Below are 20,548 nucleotides of genomic sequence, written 5' to 3'. Positions count from 1 at the left end.
TTGCATTTTGAAACTTAACATTTTTAACCTTAAGCTTCTGTAATGTTCAATTCTGTAATTTTTTTAAAAAAAACTTTAAATAGGTTTATCTCTAGTGTGATTGGTATATTTCCCACAGATGAAAATTTTAACTAACTGCTTCATGATAGTCAGAAGGTTCCAATATTAAAACTATTTTGCACTTTTATTTTTTAATTGCCAGGACAGTAAGGCAGCCTCAGAGGGATAATGGAGGATGGGGTGGTGGAATGGCATGCTGTGGTCCATGGCAGGACTGTCTTATACACTGAATGTATGAAGTGGATGTTAAGTGAAATATGTCCCAGAAAATAGTGATCGTGGGAACTCCCATTCCAAAGCAGATGGCGGTGTTAGACAGAGTTGTGAAGATCCAGAAAAGATGCTGAGATCTACCACCTTCACCCAGTATGAGTTCAGCCTGTCCAACTGCAATGTGAGATACTGATCCCAGTTACAGAGTGTTTGGGTTTCAGTTACTGCAGCTAAAGTTGGGCGCCCCAGCTAAAGGGTCTCTGAGAAGCACAGAAATTAAATAAAACTACTGAATCTAAAGCTGAAGAAGCTTCTTGGATGAGAAGTGAAAGGTCTTCAAACAAAAACCAGAAAGTCCAGTTGCCTCTTGAAAAAGCCCTTTGGGGACAACCATGACCTGGATGACTGAGAATCTCCATAGACATTTACTGAATCTAAACGGAGCAATTACTTTTTCACACTAACACACTATGTGCCGCATGACTTTGTTTATGAACTAAAACAAGCACTTAAGGGTGATGTTCGTGCAGATCCTCTTTGTGTACATCTCTGATAACATCCAGAGAACAAAAATGCGCAAAACGTCAGAAACTGCCCCACAGGTCAAAAATGCTTTTTCACAACCTTGCAGGTTGCCATTCACTTCCTAGGAGTAGAGACCGCCGGACTCATACATTTGAGGCGGCATACATTTGAGGCGGAATCTGAAGGACCCGCGCAATGCAAGAAGCTTTCAAAGCGCCACAGCCGCCTTCTCGGGGTTCCGGATTTCTGGAATTTCTCCGGTAGGAAAGCGAGCGCCTAGACCCGGCGGGCCTAAAGGGGAAAGGCGGCTGAAGGCAGCCAAAGGAGACGTTTTCCCGCTCGGCGTTTCCACCGCCTTTCTCCCCCTTCCGAGAACAACGGGGCCATCATCAAGGCAAACCCTCCCACGCCGCTTCCTCGCTCCTAGAGGGAGCGGGCAGGCCGGAGCTTAGCTGGGCGAGCGGAGGGCATGGTTGTGTTGAGGGAAGAAGGGGAAGACGCAGGTAGGTAGGGCTGCCGCCCGCTCGCGACCTCCCTGTTCCTTTCCCGGTTCTCTCTGCAGCCCCGCTTTTATTCCCGCAAGCGAGAAGGAGGGGGGAAAAAAACATGGCGTCAGCCTTGAGGAGAAGCGGTGCGGGCGAGAGCAGTCGCGGGGCCCGGCCAGCCAACCTCGAGAGGCGGCTGAGAGGAAAAGCGGCGCTCGCTGAGGTGACCCGCCTCGCTTTCTCGCCTCCCTAGAAGAAGCTCGGCCTTCTCCTCCTCATTTCTCTCGCGCCGCTCCACCGCCGCACAAAGCACCTAGACGGGGGAGGTGGGGTGTATGTGTGGAGGTGCTGCTCGCTTGCCAACGGTGTGTGGCTCTGGCGCAGCCCTGGCATAATGGGCGACGGTGTCCTTTTGTGTGTGTGTACGCGCATTTATTCGTCTGCGTAATTATGCATTCGCTGGAAGGGGGAAGGGAAGCCTTTTGTTTGTTGTGGCTCCTGAAGTTGCCAAGTGAGAAGAGGCGAACTGAGCTGCTCTTTTTTAGCCGGATGGTAGCTGCTGTGTATTTTTAGGCCACTGGCAGTTTTTTGACCATTTATTATGTGCCTGAAAGCCCCAGCCAGACTGCAAGTCGTTGCAACAACTCTGAAATATAAAGACAGGTAAGGTGATCAGTTAGAGTTTGTGGGTGGTGTTGCCACTTCTGGAATCAGCTCTTCAGAGTTGTACTTTTAAGGTAGAGTTTCATGTCCCAGTATAAGCCAATGATAAAAACTATGAATCACACTTTCTGCATATCTGAATGGCACTGATGCACACGTGTTGGCAACATATGTGCTATAAACAAAAAGTTGGTTTTGGTGAGTGCTGTATATATTTAAATCTCCACAAACCTACATATGTAGATATACCCTGATGTATGCTACAAATCTCATACATTGAAGATGATCTTTGAAGCCTATGACAGTAGCCCACTTTCTTACTTCAATATAAGTACAAAATAATTTAATATGTAACTGATTTTGCTGTCTAGACAGTTAATTGTGTTGGTGTTTTTCTGTTCTATTAGATAAACATATATATTTTATATCCCAGCCTTTTTGTCAAAAGTACTTTTATCTTCACTATAAAGAATTATTAGATTCTGTGAGGTCCATGACTGAGTGAAGAACTGAAAATATATTAATAGATGTAGTCTGATCTTCTAACAATAAGAATACTTTCCAGATCACAGTAACTCTAAATTTAGTGAGCCTTCTTGTGCCAATATAATTTGATCCAAAAGTTTACCTTAGGAAAGAAAACACAACTTTTTAAGATGCCAGATCATGGTTTCAGGGGCACACTTAATCCCTCTAAAGAGTTTTACTATATAGATCTGTTTACAATTCCACTATATTTTACACCCTGCCATGTACATAAGAGCTCACATTTTAAAAAGTGTTCTCATGTAAGTCTCCCTTCCTGCAGGTTAGAACAGCTCAGGTTAAATAGTTTCATTGCTATTACTTTTGGGAAAAAGTAATTTTCAACTGCTTCCTTGACAGGGAGGACAAATAGATTTTCTTAGTTGATCAGTAGGACAAATGAAATTAGGTAGTGCAGGATACTAGGATCTGTTGCATTGGAGAGCAAGTCTGGATTAGAGATGTGTAAAACATTTTGAAATATTTTGGGCTTCAAACATTCCATCTTGAAACAATTATTTTCAGGTAGATTGTTCTAGCCTTATCAAAATTCTGATGCTATTTCAACCCCATTCAAAATAGTTCAAAACAGGACCGGAGCATTTCCAATAAAGGCGTAACAGCTCTTTTCAAGCTTGAACAATTTCAAACATTTCACGCTTCACAAATCAGGATAAGACACAAGAACCTGACAGGTCAGTAAACCTCAGAGAAGGTTTGAAAGGCACATTACGTGTCCATGAGCGTCATATTGCTGATTGCTGGATTAAACAGTTCATGGAAAATTCAGCAGGGAATGAAGTATGGAGAGGGAGAGATAAATTGCTTATACTATGTGTTCCCTTTTGAGAGTCAGTTTAATATCATACTGGTTTAAATTTATCTTGTTACATGGTATGAAAACCAGTATTCTGAAGAACATTTATTAAGAAAGTCTTATTTCTAATTTCTATGGGTTTTATAAGATAAATCCTATTAAATATTATAGTAGAAAGCTTGGGAATTGAACTTCACTTTTTTACTAACAGGGACAATTAAAAATAGGGCCAGAACAGAGTAATAAATTTTATTTATCTTGATAGTTTTTACTTTATTGCTACAGAAAAGGCAATTCTTGAGAATATATGACACATAATGTAGATTGAAAAAAGCAGGCTAAAATATATGAGAAATGTTGTGGGAACTGGCTATGTCTAATCCAATGAAAAGAAGGATTGGGGTGACATGATAAGTTGTCTTCCAATATTTGAGGGGCTGTATCTAAGAGGGAGAGAACAATCTACTCTGCAAAGCATATGGGAGCAAGACAAAAAGCAACTGATGGAAACTTCTTTCTGCATTATCAAAGAGAGATTCAACCTAGAACTAAAGAGAAATTTTCTGACATTGAGAATAATTAATAATGAAATGATTAATTTCATTGTCTTGTCTTCAGAAGTGTGGTGCTCTATCACTAGATATTTTCAAGAACGTATTGGACAGCCATTTGTCCAGAGTGGTATAGGCTCTCCTGCTTAGGCAGGGGGTTGGACTTGAAGACTTCCAACATCCCTTCCAACTCTGTTATTCTGTATTCTATAGATTTGGGATGAAGTAATATAATAGAGATGATTGAGTTTTTTAAAAGAATGAATTACAGAAGCTCTGACATTTAAAGTGAGGCATGCATGCACAGTTTTCTAAAAATAACACTGCTTTATTGGCAATATTTGAAAAAAAAAATGCACTTTTGGTAAAATTGTTTTCTTTTTTGTTCTCTTTCCTCTTTAGAAAAATGAGATTCAGCCAAAATTTGAGTAAATAATTATGGGCCCAGATGTGCCCCTGTTGAATGACCACAAGCAAGAATTCCTGTTAAAGCGATTTCCACAGACCATTTTGGGTGGCCCTCAATTTAAGTTAGGATACTGTGCACCTTCTTACATCTATTTGAATCAGATTCTTCTCTTCTTGATACCATGGATTCTAGGTGGAATTGGGACACTTATATATCAGTTAAATGTTCTGCAAGACTATTGCACAGCAGCACTTTCTGGAGGACTAATGCTTGCTGCAGCTATTATTGTACAAGGAATAAACTTGTATGCCAGGCAAAAAACTGCACCTGTAGAAAGAATGCATGTCCACAATATACTAACAGAGGAAGATGAGTGGGAGTTTTCTAGCTGTATAGGTTTTGAGACAATCAAATTTATTATTCCAGGCAAAAAATATATAATTAATGTGTTTTTTCACTCACTTGTTGCTGGAGTACTATGTGGCTTAGGAACTTGGTATTTGCTGCCCAGCAGAATTGCTTCTTTGTACGGAGATAATATTGGAACAACTGTGGTGATCTTCGTATTTGGATGGTTGACAGTGTGTATTGGAGAATATTCCTTAATTGTTAATACTGCTTCAGAGACTGCTTCTTATCAAGCACTGGACACTTATGAAATTGTTCCTCTTATGAGACCATTCTACATTTTTGTCTTCATAGCAGTGGATCTTGCTCACAGGTAAAAACATACAAACACTGTCTGCAAAATAATGACTTGTGCTCTTAAAAATATATTAATTCTATCTTTGTAACTAACTTGTTTGATGGACTTGGGCTTATTTATAGATAGTGAATTTATTTATAATACAGTGAAATGTGGGCAGAATCGTACTGAATCTTTTTCCATTCCAGAAATAATATTCTTTTTTTACTTCCATTTAGATTTGTTGCTGATGTTGCAACTTTAAAATTGGTCAATCAGGTTATGCACATCACATTTTTGTCGTTGCCTCTCTTATGGACTTTGGGGATTCTGCCTCCATTGGATGCACTTTTTCTCTGGGGAATGGAACAAGTGTTGGAACTTGGGCTAGGGGGCTCACCTATGTCAAGCAATGTAAGGTAAACATTATTTTACTTAACTTCAGTATTTTCAGATAGTTAAGCATCTTAGCAACAACTATTCTGGCATAAGTTTTCATGGACTATGACCAGTTCATAGTCATATAATTATTGAGAGACTGAGTAATCCATTAATGAAATCAGGTAAAATTGCCCACATTTTATTTTCTGATTATTTCAGTAGTTATGCTCCACACAGACAAATCACTTAGCCTCTTATACAAACAGCAGCCTAAATAAACATAGCACTTCATTTGTCTGATGAAATTTCCACAAATTATTATTAAAGGTGCTGAGATTCTGTATAAAGCACAGTAATTCAGTTATAGACCTTATATACCTTTTCAGATAAATATAAATATCTTAGCTTGTCTTGAGTCCTGAGTCCTAAACTGTAGAGTACTTCCTAATAGAACAGTTGAATAGATAAACCAATTACCATGGGAGGTATAAATTTCATCAGAACTGGTTATGTTTATGCAGAAGCTGAAAAGTCTTATATTGTGGATGCTGTAACTTGGATTCTTGTTTGAATAAAGAGTTAGGCAGATATTTTTACCAATTGTGGAATTTTATATGGGCTGCTAAGAATGTCTTCTTAATACATATTAAACCTGCAGGCCTTTGCTTAATCTGTATTTTTAGTACTGTATAGCATGATGTCATCACATTATATATATATATAATGGGCCGAATCTTATAGAAATAGAAATTGTTTCTCAGAAAGATAAGTTGAAAATAGGTGAACTATTTCTATTAATTCTTTCTTTCATATACATTAATTTTTCTCTCTTATTACAGGCTGCTAGCAATGTTTATCATTTCTTTGGGAACGGCTATTGCATCTTACTTCATCCCTAACACGCTTGGTGTGGTTCTGTTCATGACTGGATGTGGATTTATACTAAGTCTTAATCTAAATGAGATTGGATTAACCTTCAAGAACTTCATGATCAGCTGTTTAGCTTCCAGCAAATTTAAAAACGCATCTTCCTGTAGAACACAATTTATATGGAAGGAATTCATGTTCTATTTCATTGTATTGACTTTTGCTCTTGTGGAAGCTGGCTTATTGCACTCTTTCCTTGGTTTTCAGACATTTTCCAAGACTAGCCTACAAGGTGTTATTAGTTACATATTGATAGCATTGCTTCTTGCTCTATGGATTCTCAGAGAGATTCAAACAGTGTATTTGTTTGGATTGTTCCGAAATCCCTTTTATCCAAAAGACCTAATGACAATGAATGCATCCGGAAAGAAGGAAAAGAACCTCAAGAAAATTGGTATGTTAAGAAAGATTTTGCTCACTTTAGGTAAGAATCTCAGTTTCTTCTTTTATATAAGTACACAAAGAGTAAAATGCATCTTATGAAATTATGAAATGTGTTGCTAATAGAGCAAGGGGAAGGTGGCGACGATCAGATCCGAAACTGAGTAAAAGCTTATTTCCAAATGGTAGTTTCTGAAATTGATTTCCCACCTTAAAATTTAATTGTTTTAAGTTTAATCTAACATTGAAAGTGGTTATTAGTCCAGGAGAGATTGAAAGTTTGCCTATAAACTTTCATTTGGGGTGTGTGTGTGTGTGTGAACAGGTTATACACCCAGGATTTATCATATGCAAACAGATGATATAAATTCTGATGTAAATTCTGGCAAAATGATACAGCCATTAGACAATGCTAGTTGATGGAAAAATACAAAATTGTTTAAAATATGTTGGATCATCTGACTTCTCATTTATTAACCATGAAAAGGAAAATTGTTACCAAATATGTAACAATATATCTTTTTTTCTGTAATTTCAGTGTCACCATTTGCTATGATAGCATTTCTTTCCATAGACAATTCTCTACATCATCTTTCATCCATATATATTTCCATTGGACTTTCAAGAAGCTATAGAATGGTAAATTTCAAGTATTTCATGCTTTTTATAAAATAATCCAGCATCTTGCAATGTAACCACTGAACCTATTAAATAAAAGAGAACTTATTCGAATTAGAAATTAGTACTTGATTCCATTAAACTGAAATTGTGGAGAATGTTTTTTCTGTTTGTTAGAACCAGTATTAAATTTAGGCATCTCTAGTTAAAGGGTAACTAGAGGGTAGCATTGCTTGACCTCAAACGTGGCACATTTTGTCCTCTGACATTAATACAAAAGTAAGGATATGTTTTTAGAATAACTGTGTATAGAATCTTTTAGCATTTGGTAAATATTGATACAATAACATTCCATTAACAACCAAGAGTCATTATACCCAGCTCAGTGAATTACTGTTTTAATGAAACATATTCAGATGCATACCACAGCAAGCAGCCACACATAGGTGAAACCTAGCTAAATTTGGATTTTAGAAAGGGTCATTCTAATTAGTATTTGCATAGGTAAAGCACCTATGATTTTAATGGCTGTTAGTTTGATTGGGAAATTTAAAAGCATACAGGTACCCTTCAGTTAATGAACATTTGTCCCAAAACAATTCAAAGTTACAACAGTGCTAAGCATCTTGTAGTCAACTTTCACTGTTGGCTTCCCACAAGTAAAGTTAATGAGGAAACTGGCAGGTGGTTGCAATTAGCAATCATGTGGCATTGCACCAAAAAACAACAGAAGGAATTACCAGAACTGCCACTGAAAGTCAGCACAGTTGTGTAACATCACATTGTGACATCACTGTCACATTGCTTAGTGACAAAGTTCCCAGTCCTAATCACAATTGTTAACCCAGTACTACCTTTATTGGAATAAGCCAAAGTCCTGTGATATTATATCATATTTTTCAAACTATAGAGACACACTTTCCCCACCCACCCCCCAAAAAGTGGGTGGAAATGTCTGTGTGACTTATAGAGCGAATACAGGCCTGTTTTTGGCCTCCTGAGTCCTCTGCGTGTCCCATTTTTGCCCTCCCTGGCCTCCAGAAGCACTCTGCAGTGCAGTGCAGTGCAGGTGTCTGGAGGCCTCCAGTGCTGGGGAGGGCAAAAATGGGACCCGTGGCAGCTTCTAGAGTGCTTCTGGATGCCAGGAAGGGCAAAAAAAGGACATGTGGAGTCCTTTTTCTTGTTTTCCTCCTCTAAACCTAGATCTGTCTTATGGTCCAGTCCGTCTTATAGTCTGAAAAATATGGTAATTAATATGTCCATGAAAAAAATTCAGTGGAAATATCCTTGAAACTGTCAGAAATCAAACCCAGGGAGACTCTTATGTAATTCTATGTCTGCAAATTTCCTATATCATTTATTCTCAAGTATGCTCTCATTTTTTTCATTAAGAATATGGAGCATCATGTATTTCCACAAGTTAGAAATTGCAATGAAGACCATAAAATGTGGTAAAATGGAAAAAAAATCATAAAGTAATATTATTACACACACAAACACATACCCATTCCATTGTTTGCTTTGATGCCTGGGCTTGCACGGGATGCAAGATCATGGAGAGGCCAGTGGGCTTTGTGCAATATTGTTTATTGTTCTGAAAAAACAGAACAATAGACTTGAACTGTAAAGTGTATTTCATATCTGTATGATGAAACTGCAAAAATACTTGTTTTAGGTGTGGCAGGATACAGAGCATGCTCTGTTGGATATGGTGGTAGTGTCTGCAGTGCAGTTGCTGGTGTTCACTACTGATCTCTGGTGGAACAGAAGCATTGATACAGGAATTAGACTCTTGCTGGTAAAATGCCTTTTTTTATCATATTTTACTTATATGTAGGTTGAATCCCTATTTGAGAAACAGACTAGAACCAAGGTGGTAGGGACACTAGAACTTACCGGATAAAAAATCCTCTATTTTTTTAAAAAAATACAACAGTGGAATGCAGTCCATTAATACATTAAGACTTGGTTCCAGAAGTTGTGGGTGCTCCAACACTGGAGGTGTTTAATAACAGATTGGAAAACCATTTGTATGAAATGATATAGGTACTTCTCAACTTACAACTACAATTGAGCCCAAAATTTAATGTTGCTAAGCGAAAAATTTGCCGAGTTTTACCCCATTTTACGATTTTTCTTGTCACATTTGTGAAGTAAATCACTACAGTTGTTAAATTGGTAACATGGTTGTTAAGTGAATCTGATTTCCCCATTGACTTTGCTTGTCAGAAAGTGGCAAAAGGGGATCACATGACTTATGACTGCAACTGTCATAAATATGTAGCAGTTGTCAAGCATCCAAATGTAAATCACATAACCATGGGGATACTGGAACAGTCATAAGTGTGAAGAATGGTCATAAGTCACTATTTTCAGTGCCATTGTAACTCTGGTCACTAAAAGAACTATTGTAAGTCAAGGACTACCTTTATAAAGTTCCCTACTTGAGCAGGGGGATCAAGAAGGATCAAGCAGATCACCAAAGTCCCTTTCATTAGCAAATGTAGATTTTGTTAGCTAAATTGGATGATAGATGATTTTCATCTAGAATCCAAAATAATTTGCAGTCTTCTCTGGAACAGACTTTGACAGCATGCTGAAGGTTATAGGGATAGAAAGGAAGAACAAATCTTGTTGCGCTAGCCAAGAGACGTTAGTATAATGTTAAACTTTATTCAGATTTTGAAATAAACATGAAGTAGTAAAGTTTTAAGCTGTTTGCTGAGAAAAATAAATCTGCCATTCAGTGACAAGGCTTGAATAATTACAAATATATTTGTAATTATTCTAATATCAGTGAAATTGTCCTGTTCTTCATGATCACTTGAGCAAGGCCTCCAGTAGATTATTTTTAAAATTGGGCAGATTCATGTAGGTGTGCATAGCTGAAACAGTTTTGGTCAAGTTTTAGAGTTAGACTATTCAAACCTTTTCACTTCGAATTAAACTTTGTGACATGTAAGCAGGACATCTGGCATACGTTCTGATTTGCCTATTTTAGCTAATCTGAGAAAAGCCTTCTGATTTTTCAAAAGCAACCTCACATCGTTCTCCATTGGCGTGGTTAATTTCTTCTTTCTACCCTTCCTTCAAAATCAATTCAGATTTTTCAGTTGAAGTTCAGAAAACTTGAGCTTGCTTCACTACACTAATAAAAGTTCGAATTCTTTCATGAACACTCCAAATGCTTTTTAGAAAAATGAAATCCCATGAAGAAGCAATATAAATGAAGGAAATACATTATTGCTATTTCTCTCTTATTAGGTTGGAATTATTCGGAGTCGGCTGTTTCAATTTGTTTCAAAATTGCAATTTGCCATTACTGTTCTCTTGACATCGTGGACAGAAAAAAAACAACGCCGGAAATCCACAGCTACTCTGATTACACTGAACATTGTTTTCTTTCCAATTGTAATGGCCATCATAGTGCTCTCTTCATTGCTTTCTTCTCCTTTGCTATCACTTTTTAGTCTCCCAATATTTTTGATAGGCTTTCCAAGACCAGTCCGAAGCTGGCCAGGACCTGTGGGCATGATGGCCTGTGTAGGTCCTGATGCTGTATATTATCAACAGATGATCCCAAGTTTAAGGACTGCATTGCAATCAGCATTCTCAACAGGCAGGTTAGGTAAGATAAAACTCTGCTCATGAGACCACCTGATTAAGTATCCATGAACTTGTCCTCAAATGCAAAGGAATCTGCTGCAGGTTTCTAGACACAGCAGGGCTGATATACAGACTCTTGTATGGTATTCTCATAGATGTAGGAAATTATTTGCTGCTATAATAATCTGAGAGAAATTTCAGTATCATCGAAATGAAAATAGAATTTCTTCCTATGCTACCAACTTGATGCTTTGGTTTGCTTGTATCAGATCTCTGTATCATGAGCTCAAGGTAGCATACATGTATTCCCTTATCCAATTTAATACCTACAACAAAAATTTAAGGGTAATTTGACTGAATGATAGCATTAGCCCCCACAATGCAACTGAATGTAGGTGATGATTTGATTCTATAATGATTGGGGAGAGCAGAAAGAGATGTTTGAAATTTCCACAACAAACCAGAGCAATAAAAGAAGGAGCCTGATCATTAGGGCCTATATGTTTTTAAATGTTTTTTATATTTTTTAAAAAACCACCTGGTCTTTAAAGGGACTCTTGACTAGGTATTCTTAGCAGGGTATCATGTTATATTTTAATGCTGAGCATATTTTATCCATTTAGACAGCAGTGTAGAATTAAGATTTTTGTAATAAAAATGGTAGTAAGAGAATGTACTCTTTTTTTCTCAGCAGTCCTAAAAAGGCTACTTAATTTTAATAACATAAAGGCAGGTTTCTTTAATTCATTTTTAGGCTATTCTGATTTTCAGCTGCAATAGTTTGGGCATAACTGCTAATTTACTCATTACTGATATATCCCTAATCTCAGCCATTTAGAGTTGCTTCAAATTATGAGATTAGTGGCAAATAAATTTAATAATAATGACTACAGATATATCAAAGAAAGAATTAACATATACAATAGTGGGTTTTTACTTTAATATATATTTATAATTAATATTTTGCAAAAAATTGCAAAACTTTATTAAATTCCAGCTGAATACCTGAAAATGATGTAGTTACCAAAACGCCACTAATTCTTTTGTCATTGAGATATTTCAGAAAGTGTTTTTATCATTATAAGGTTCTATTTGTATTATAAAACCACCACACTTATTAAAATTTCTAAGCAGTAAAATACCTGAAAAAAATGCAAGTTGTGTTAATAGCCATGTATCTAGAGTTCATATCTATAATAAGCTTCACATAGTGGATTTAAACCGAATTCATAATGCACTCTAGTTTGTTTATATACCATTTTTCCAACTTGTGTTATTACATTATATGATTATTTTTTATTCAAATGTAGACAGTGTAGATCAGGGGTAGTCAACCCTTTTATACCTACCGCCCACTTTTGTATCTCTGTTAGTAGTAAAATTTTCTAACCGCCCACCGGTTCCACAGTAATTGTGTTTTATAAAGTAGGGGACAAAACCCCTACCGCCCACCATGAAAGCTGGAACGCCCGCTAGTGGGCAGTAGGGACCAGGTTGACTACCACTGGTGTAGATCAAAGTATCCTTGACTAAAAACTAATCCTTATTTGGGGATTCTTGTTTTCAAAGGTTTCTGTTCACCTGGATCCCACTACTTGTGCCGATTTCAAGACAGATTAATATGGATCCTTGTTTTAGAGAGAGGCTATACTTACTGTTGTCTTAATATCAAGGCAAGTAGAATTTTTAAAAGCCTGTGTTGTTCTCTGTTACTTTACATATTAGTAAAAATAACAGTACTTCTTAAATGTACAATATATACGAACTGCTTCCTAATATAACTGAGAAGAGTTGAAAGTAAAAGCTTACTTGATCCACTTAATTTTCTATTAAGTCAAAACCAGCCATTTTCACTAGCTTCCATATAAGATTGTTGTATTTTCTTACATATACAGTAGCCTATAATTCTCTCAAATTCCATGTTCAAACACTACCCAGAATGGTGCCCCCATTGGGCTAGAGAAACAATAAAGTATACCAAAACATATGTATACCCAAACAAATGCATACAGTATGTATTTGGAGGAATGAAAGTCCGATAGATGGGGTGATGGGAGCGAGTATCCAATAAGAACATGGATAGATTAGAAAGTTAATCATAATACTGAGGGGTCTTTGGTGCTCTCTAAGCTTGCTTGTTTTCTTACAGATGTTTCATTACCCTAACTAGGTAACATCATTAGCGCTAGTAAGGAGTGCTGTTTGCTGTCAGTTTATATTCTGGTGTCTTGCCTGTCAGTGTGGGGTTGGTCTTAGAGATTCTTTGGTTGGGCTGTTTACTGATGGCTCTTTCTTGATTGGGGTATTGCTTACTTGATTGTTGGTCTGAAGTTAACATCAGATCTATGCTGATCTGAGTGCTGATCACTCATAGAGAGGTGATGGAGTCTTTTTCTCTTTGGGGCTGGTTGATTGTCTCTTTTGCATAATCTATAGATGTAGCAAATGTTTCTGTGTCTATTGATGGCTGATTGGTCAGAATGCCAGGCTTCTAGAAATTCCCTGGCATTATGATCAATCATAATACTCCATGCTGCAGTTTTTTACATTTTTATCCTTCCTTCCTCCAAAGGCTTATGTTGCTTTCTCACTTATCTGTAATAATCACAAAGAGGATTTTCTGAGAAAGTAACTGGTCCAGTGTGCTTAATAGCGATAAAAGAATTCCTGCCTGAATATTCTTATGCCCCAATCATTCCAGTCTAGTCCTGTAACACTTTATAGCTATGATGTGGTTACAATTACCTGTTTAGTTGTTATCACTATATTCCACCACTCCTCTATTCTTTTAATTGTTGCTAATGTATAATAATATAGAATTGTGATGTATTTTTAGTTTTAGAAAGTCAGGGATAGATTTAGATTAGGGCAGGGGCATCAAACTCGATTTCATTGAGGACCGCTTCAGGGTTGTGTTTGACCTCAGGGGGCCAGAGTGGGAGTGGCCAGGGTGGGTATGGCCAGCTCAATGTCACTCATGTTGGAGGTGGCCAAAGCTCTCTGCCAATGAAAACGGAGCTCAGGAAGGCCGCATGTGGTCCTCCCGAGCTCCGTTTTTGCTAGCAGAGGCACTGTGGGCTGGTCCTTCATTGTTTCCAGGGCAGCCCCAAGGCCAGATCTAAGCACCCTATGGGCCAGATCTGGCCGTGGGCCTCGAGTTTGACCTCCCTGGTTTAGGGGTACAAACTAATTCTGCAGTTCCAATTTCTGACTTCTCTCTGTAGGTTAAGAAAATAACTATCTAATAAACTTCGTGCCATTACCTAACCTTTACTTGGAGAAATGGAGGAAAATAAGATAAAAACAGAAGATTTTTTTTTCTCTTTTATTTTTCCTTCTCCGCTACTTCCAGCTTGACTTTCTTTCTGTGTTATATAAAATGAAGGAATCAGATATGGGGCTAATTACAAAATGTCATTGTATTTTAGCATTTTTAATTCCATTTCTCTAGTGAAAATATCACAGATACAATTAATCAAACCCTTTGAAAGTCTTCTTGGATAATAAGAGCAAGAATGTTATCTAATGTTACTGATTCTCATAATTGTCCAATGTAAGTTGATACTGAGAAATTTTGTAAAGATATTCACACTCTCAAAATGATTTGGTATCATTTAAACATCACTTTATTTTTAATAAGCAAATTCCTTTTTGTACCTTTTTGCAAGTTTAACTCAAATCCTAAAAAGGTTGGATGATTTTAATGAATAGCACAGAGGAATTGTTTTTATATGAGGCTGGAATGCTTTTTCTGAATTGTTTTAAATTATGTACCACCTTAGTTGTCACCGTGTGATAATCATATCACAAATCTAAACCCTTGCTCTGGGTTTAAATGGGAAACTAAGAAAGAAATAGAAGTGGAGCATAATGTTTCAGTATGGCTAGCTTTGGTTGGCTGATTGGGAACATGACCTTTTCTCCTCCCTCTTCTTCCACATTATTTTCATTCTTCTAATTCCAGGTTGTTGTGATACCCAAATCAAGAAGTATTGTACATAGTATTATCCTCAATATTATTATTTGATATGATATGGTAAATTGGTATGCATTCAACCTATATCTGAAGCATTGTGTTGCTAAGTGTCTATAAAAGTCCTTGAAACACCTCGGGTGTGTTTTTTTTCCTTTTCTTTTAATCCAGGGTTTAGAATTGCAGGAAACCTCCTGCCATACTGCTGAAGCTCACAGAGTTGATGATATTTTTGCAATGGCCTTTGAACATCATGAACATAATAAGATGTTCTCCCTCAACCCTCATTTCGGAAATATTTTAACACCTTGTGCTGCTCTTCCTGTAAAACTCTACTCAGATGCCAGAAATACCTTATCTGGAATAATTGATTCCCCTGAAAATCGGAAGCAGTTGAAAGAAGACTTCATAAAAGTACTCTTATGGATGCTAATCCAGTACTGCTATAAGAAGTCAAAAACACCTAGACCTCTTGAAAAGATGCCTACACCCCAACCGGAGTCCTCTTCAGCAGGACCGTCTGAAGTTTTAAACAAGGCAATAGAAAGACCAGATTCATGGGAAGATGAAGATGCACTCAGTGTGGAATCTACAGAAGAGTGGACTGATGATAGCAATCTCTTTGATGATGAACCTAGCAAAAAAACATTAAAAACAAATGTCACAGTACCACAAGGTGGTTCACCAAGACCTTTCTATTCTCTTCCAGGCTCAGTAGAAATACATACTACGGATGATGAAGTACTTGAAGTAGCCAGTGTGAATAAACTCTATAAAACTGTTGTTCTTGGTCTTCCTGTTGTAGATGCTGGAAAACACTGGGGAAATATGGATTCATCCCCTATTAAACTCAGTAACTTCTATTCTGAGTTGTTAAGCATTCCTGAAGAATGGAGAACTGCACCATTATCGGCTGCCAAATTCCATCAGATGAAGCAGAAGTTTCCATTAGAGTGGTATCATTTTTTACTTGGACAGCTAGACCTATTTCATTTGAAAGAAAATCCTTCAAATTTACTCAAAGATCTTTTTAAAGACACTGCTTTGAAGGATTTGTATGTCCAGAGTGCCTTATCCTGTTACATTGCAATGTTTGGATTAGATGATACTGTTGTTTCTCCTGGTCATATTTTCAGAGCCTATAATGGAAACCTTCCCTGGTCAGTCTGTTTGGATTGGTTGATAGGAAACCAAGAGTTATATCAATTAACACTAAAAACATTCAGGTAATTATTTTTTCTCACCATGTACATGTATACATCTGAACTAGACTGTGTTGTTTCTGTTTATCATATAATGTATATGGATATGTGAGTATATGCATACATTTTTTATTTATTTATTTTGTCGTGTTTATGTAATGTATATTGGAGGTGGTGACCCCTTGAGAGCTGTATGCAACAAAATTTCATTTTAATGTATGCCAGTTGGTGTACATTTAAAGTGACAATAAAGTTGTTCTCATCTAATCCTATAAGCATCTAAGCCTAGGCAAGGGCAGCTAGATCCTGCCAGCTGAAGAAACATATATCCTACATATCATCCGGGAGCGAGGTGTTTCTGAATCATGGTCTATAAGTTGGCTGTTCCTGTTAGCTGGTCAGAGGCCAAAGGGGTAAAGATGAGAAGGCACATCCCAAAAAGTGTCTAGGTGTAGCATTTCTATGCTAATAAAGCCTCCCAGGCAAGATTTTGATTTTGAGGGATGTACTTTATAATACAGAAGCCTTATGGAATGGACGGAGTATATTTCAGGTATATCTTCTTTGTAAAAGCCCTACAGGTAGAATAGAAAGGGGCATTCTGAAAACGGTATTGCTCATTAAATAAAAAAAAATAAACTGTCAAAGGCTTAAAAAAACATTAGGAGAGAGAGCAGTATCACATGCTATAAATAGTATTGGTGAAGTTTTAAAATAACTATTCTAAAGGATTAGTTTCTATAATACTGTAGCAGAAGAGCTACTGCTTTGTAATAAAATCGCACTAATGTGTTCCTGAAATTCTGTGACAAAGCTTTCTTGTGGCAAGAAAATAAATGTGTTGCATAGAAATCAGTTGTTCCTTAAGAGGCAAACCATTGTGTATGTGACATTCAGTGCAATATGCAAACACCTGCAGATGCATAGATGTGGATTGTCTCAAGTTTGCCCAATAAAATTCAATGAAAGATTATAAAATATAACTTTTAAATTAACTTGGCAATGGACTACTTTACTCATCTACTCCACAGGCTATCGTTGTCCAGACCATTTGGTTTGAAATAATGGTAGATGTATGTACCTTTTGACAGCATTAATTTTGTTCCAGTGTTTAAGGAGAGAGGAATTGTTGAGATGTCTTTTTAGTGTGAAATTGCTAGAAAATCATGCAGTTTCAAAGGAATTTTAAATTTTGATGTGTTTGGCAAATAATATGTGATACCCAACTAGATGAATATGTGTTGTCTGATAAATGTTTAATGAAAAAGGAGAGGTAAGTCAACATATTAGAAGAAAATTAATTATCTGATTCACATATTGCACTAACCTATGGCAATCAGCTAAGCCATAATTAGTGAGCTTCCATATCATGCTAATCCATATGTAATAATTTACAAACTTCTATACCTTCAGTTTGCTAAAGGCAAGTCAACAAATCTGATTGTAGCTTAGTCTGAAATTGCCAGCATTTGAAATTACTGGCCAAATAAAGACAAAAAATTATCAGCATAAGACTAAAAATAGGAATTCTTGGGAGGTTATGATCTTAATATTGAGAAATTGGATTTGAATATGATCTTAATATTGAGAAATTGGATTTGAATATGATCTTAATATTGAGAAATTGGATTTGAATGAGTAGTAGGTTGGAGGCTGTATGATTGCCTTCATAAAGCTTGAAATGTATGCCTCAAAACATATACCGGTATGATAGAGATGTTATCTGTCAGACTGATAAATTGCCCAGCAAGTTGATAGCTAAACCTAGTACTGTAGGTCTGCCAACCACTTATAAATTGTTACAGAGTAATCTTTTATTCTCCAGGTATATCTCTAGAATTATTCTCATTTTTTTCATTATATATTTCCTTGTGTTGTGTGTTTATCAGATATACAGTGAAGCTTATGGTTGATAAAGCAAGCCTGGGTCCAGCTGAAGACTTTCAAGAGCTGCTAAACTATCTTGAAGAATATGAGAATGACTGGTACATTGGTTTGGTGTCCGAAAAGGAATGGCCACAAGCTGTTTTACAAGAAACCCCATATCTTTTTTCTTTGGGGCATGACCCAAATATGGTAAGAGATTCCTGACTTTTAAGTGGATTTTTCACTAATATGCCACTTATTCCATTCTTGCATTTAATGGCAACGCTTACACATGTTTTCTGTTGTTTTTTTGCCAAGCTGGTGTTGTGATCCTAGCCCTCTTATTAGTATAGCACAAAAAATCCTTCAGAGGTGGGTGGCACAATTTATTAATGTTTTAATTATGGATTTAGATGGCATCAGTGAAGGACTTGTTTCTGGAAAAGTCTGCAAATAATTAGTTTATTAATATCAGTTCCCTAACAAAACAGTTTAAGACCTGTTTCATTTAAAAACTACCTAGAAATAAATCCAAAGCTGATTGTGACATTCCTTCCTGTGGAATCCTGTTAGAGAAAAGCTGTGCGTTTGTGTCATTTCCAAAGTTCAGAATTTGCCTTTACCATTGGTATCCACTTGCTTTGTTTTCAGAAAATATATTAAGTCATGTTTTAGACATCTTTTTAGGATTTAAGGTTTCATTGCATGAATATTGTTCAGTTAATTCCTGTACGTAATCTTTTAAAACAGAAATGCATTTTTTTTTTCTTGGCTGAGGACTTTATATTTTGGAGAGCTGCCTTTTTTAAAAAAATATGGGGTCATGACATACAGGTAGTTCTTTAAAGACAATTCAGACTGGAATTTCCATCACTAAGCAAAGTAGCCACTAGGGATTCACCCGATTTTATGGCCATTTTGCCAAAGTTGTGAAGCGAATCATACAGTTCACTTTGTTTGTCCCTGTGAAAGGTTTCAAATGACATCACGCAACCTCAAGATCTGCAGCCATCGTAAATATATGCCAGGTGCCCAGTTTTGATTATATGACCATGGAGATGCTGCAATGGTTGTGAGTGTGAGGCCCAATCATAAGTCAGTTTTTTCAGTATCATTGTAACTTCGAACAATTAAATGAATAGTTGCAAATGGAGGACTACCTGTACTAAAATGGATTATAGGCGTGTAATATGACCACTCTCTAACCATATTTTAACATCACCATCTCTATTATAATTAAAATTGCAATTTGATAACCATTTTTAGAGACCCCCATTTCTGTGTGTGGCCTGGAGCCTCAAACTGATCATCTCTGTGAAAAGAAGCATGTAACAATAATTTGAGAGCAAAGGTTAAAATGACTGACATAGACAGAAGGTATGCATACAAAGAAAACAAAAAAACCCAAAACTTTTAAAGAGTAACACAAAATCTTAGAGGCTCACCAGCTTCCGTACTGAAAGCCTGGACAATAGCCCAGTTTTAGTGCCTTTCAGATCATCATCAGGGTAAGAGCCATGCAGCGTTCCAAGGGGATACAGATAGTCCTCAACTTATGACTACAATTGAACCCAAAATGTATGCTGCTAAGTGAGAAATTTGTTAAGGGAATTTTGCCTGATTTTATGATTTTTCTTATTACATTTGGTAAATGAATAACTGCTGTTGTTAAATTAGTAACACAGTTGTTAAGTGAATCTGGCTTCCCCATTATGACTTTGCTTATTAGGTCGCAAAAGGTAATCACATGGCCTTGGGACATAGAAATGGTCATAAATATGAACTAAGCATGTGAATTTTGATCACAATATCATGGGGCTGCTGTAAGGATTGTGTGAAAAATGGTCGTAAGTCACTTTTTTCAGTGCTGTTGTAACTTTGAATGGCCACGAAGTGAATTGTTGTAAGTAGAGAACTACCTGTACCAGAGGCACTGTGACCTGGAAAACACATGACATTTTTTAATAGAAGCACCAACTGAGTCTGCTGAATTGTACTGGTTGAAATTCAGAGTCTTCTTCCACTAACCCATACATTTAAAGGACACAGCTTAAATTGGTCTAGTCCAACCATATCTTGATCCAACAGTTTTCGCAATATCCATGGCCCAGATTTTCCTTAGTGAAGAAAAATAAAATCTGACTTCTCTGCAGTGTTCAAAGACAAGTCGACGTTTTGTACTTATCTTTATTTTTCAGGGAGTTTATACTGGCAGGATACTCACACTTCAGGAATTCCTAGTACAAGCGGGAAAACTGAACGACGAAGCTGTCAGAGGACAGTGGGGGAACCTCTCTTGGGAACTGCTGTATGCCACAAATGATGATGAGGAGCGCTATAGCATCCAAGCACACCCTGTACTCCTGAGGAACCTGACCATACAAGCAGCAGACCCTCCCCTTGGCTATCCTATTTATTCCTCTGAACCTCTTCATCTGACTTTCTTGTAGTTCCCAAAATGAAGCCAATTCATTCCTTCACTGAAAATTGGGTGGAATGGGGGCACTTCTTTGGTGAGGGGTTTTAAGCAGATGCTTTTTAGCATCAGGTGACAATGGGAAAAGATTTAATCCAGGCAATAAGATAATTATGTGTTTTAATGTTGTGTATTGTATGCATTTTTATATAAAATCCCTCAAATCATTACCAATACTGTATTGA

General features: G+C 36.9%; 1 protein-coding gene across 11 annotated transcripts in view; it reads left to right on the top strand.

The window, feature by feature from the left end:
• Positions 1-20,531, top strand: part of PCNX4 (pecanex 4) — a 42,423-nt gene extending 21,892 nt beyond the window's left edge. Inside the window, exons 1-12 of one of the 11 annotated variants that reach the window (XM_087922335.1) lie at positions 911-1,301; positions 3,054-3,166; positions 4,242-4,969; positions 5,173-5,352; positions 6,154-6,665; positions 7,161-7,261; positions 8,916-9,038; positions 10,505-10,868; positions 12,416-12,519; positions 14,991-16,045; positions 17,911-18,097; positions 20,086-20,531. In XM_087922335.1, coding sequence (XP_087778461.1) covers positions 4,278-4,969; positions 5,173-5,352; positions 6,154-6,665; positions 7,161-7,261; positions 8,916-9,038; positions 10,505-10,868; positions 12,416-12,519; positions 14,991-16,045; positions 17,911-18,097; positions 20,086-20,337 — 3,570 coding nt within the window. In that variant the 5' untranslated portion in view covers positions 911-1,301; positions 3,054-3,166; positions 4,242-4,277 and the 3' untranslated portion in view covers positions 20,338-20,531. Of the gene's footprint in view, positions 1-907; positions 1,302-1,379; positions 1,947-3,053; positions 3,167-3,249; positions 3,273-4,241; positions 4,970-5,172; positions 5,353-6,153; positions 6,666-7,160; positions 7,262-8,915; positions 9,039-10,504; positions 10,869-12,415; positions 12,520-14,990; positions 16,046-17,910; positions 18,098-18,205; positions 19,265-20,085 lie in introns of those variants that run through there. The other 10 variants (XR_015741201.1, XM_087922339.1, XR_015741200.1 and 7 more) reach the window with 10 other exon arrangements.
• The last annotated feature ends 17 nt before the right edge of the window (positions 20,532-20,548 follow it).

This window comes from Pseudonaja textilis, chromosome 1 (genome assembly GCF_049901715.1).
Source record: "Pseudonaja textilis isolate UNSWEBS1 chromosome 1, rPseTex1.2, whole genome shotgun sequence".
NCBI classification, from domain to species: domain Eukaryota; kingdom Metazoa; phylum Chordata; class Lepidosauria; order Squamata; family Elapidae; genus Pseudonaja; species Pseudonaja textilis.
Note: the sequence above shows the minus strand (reverse complement) of the source record. Positions and strands in the feature narration are given on the sequence as shown.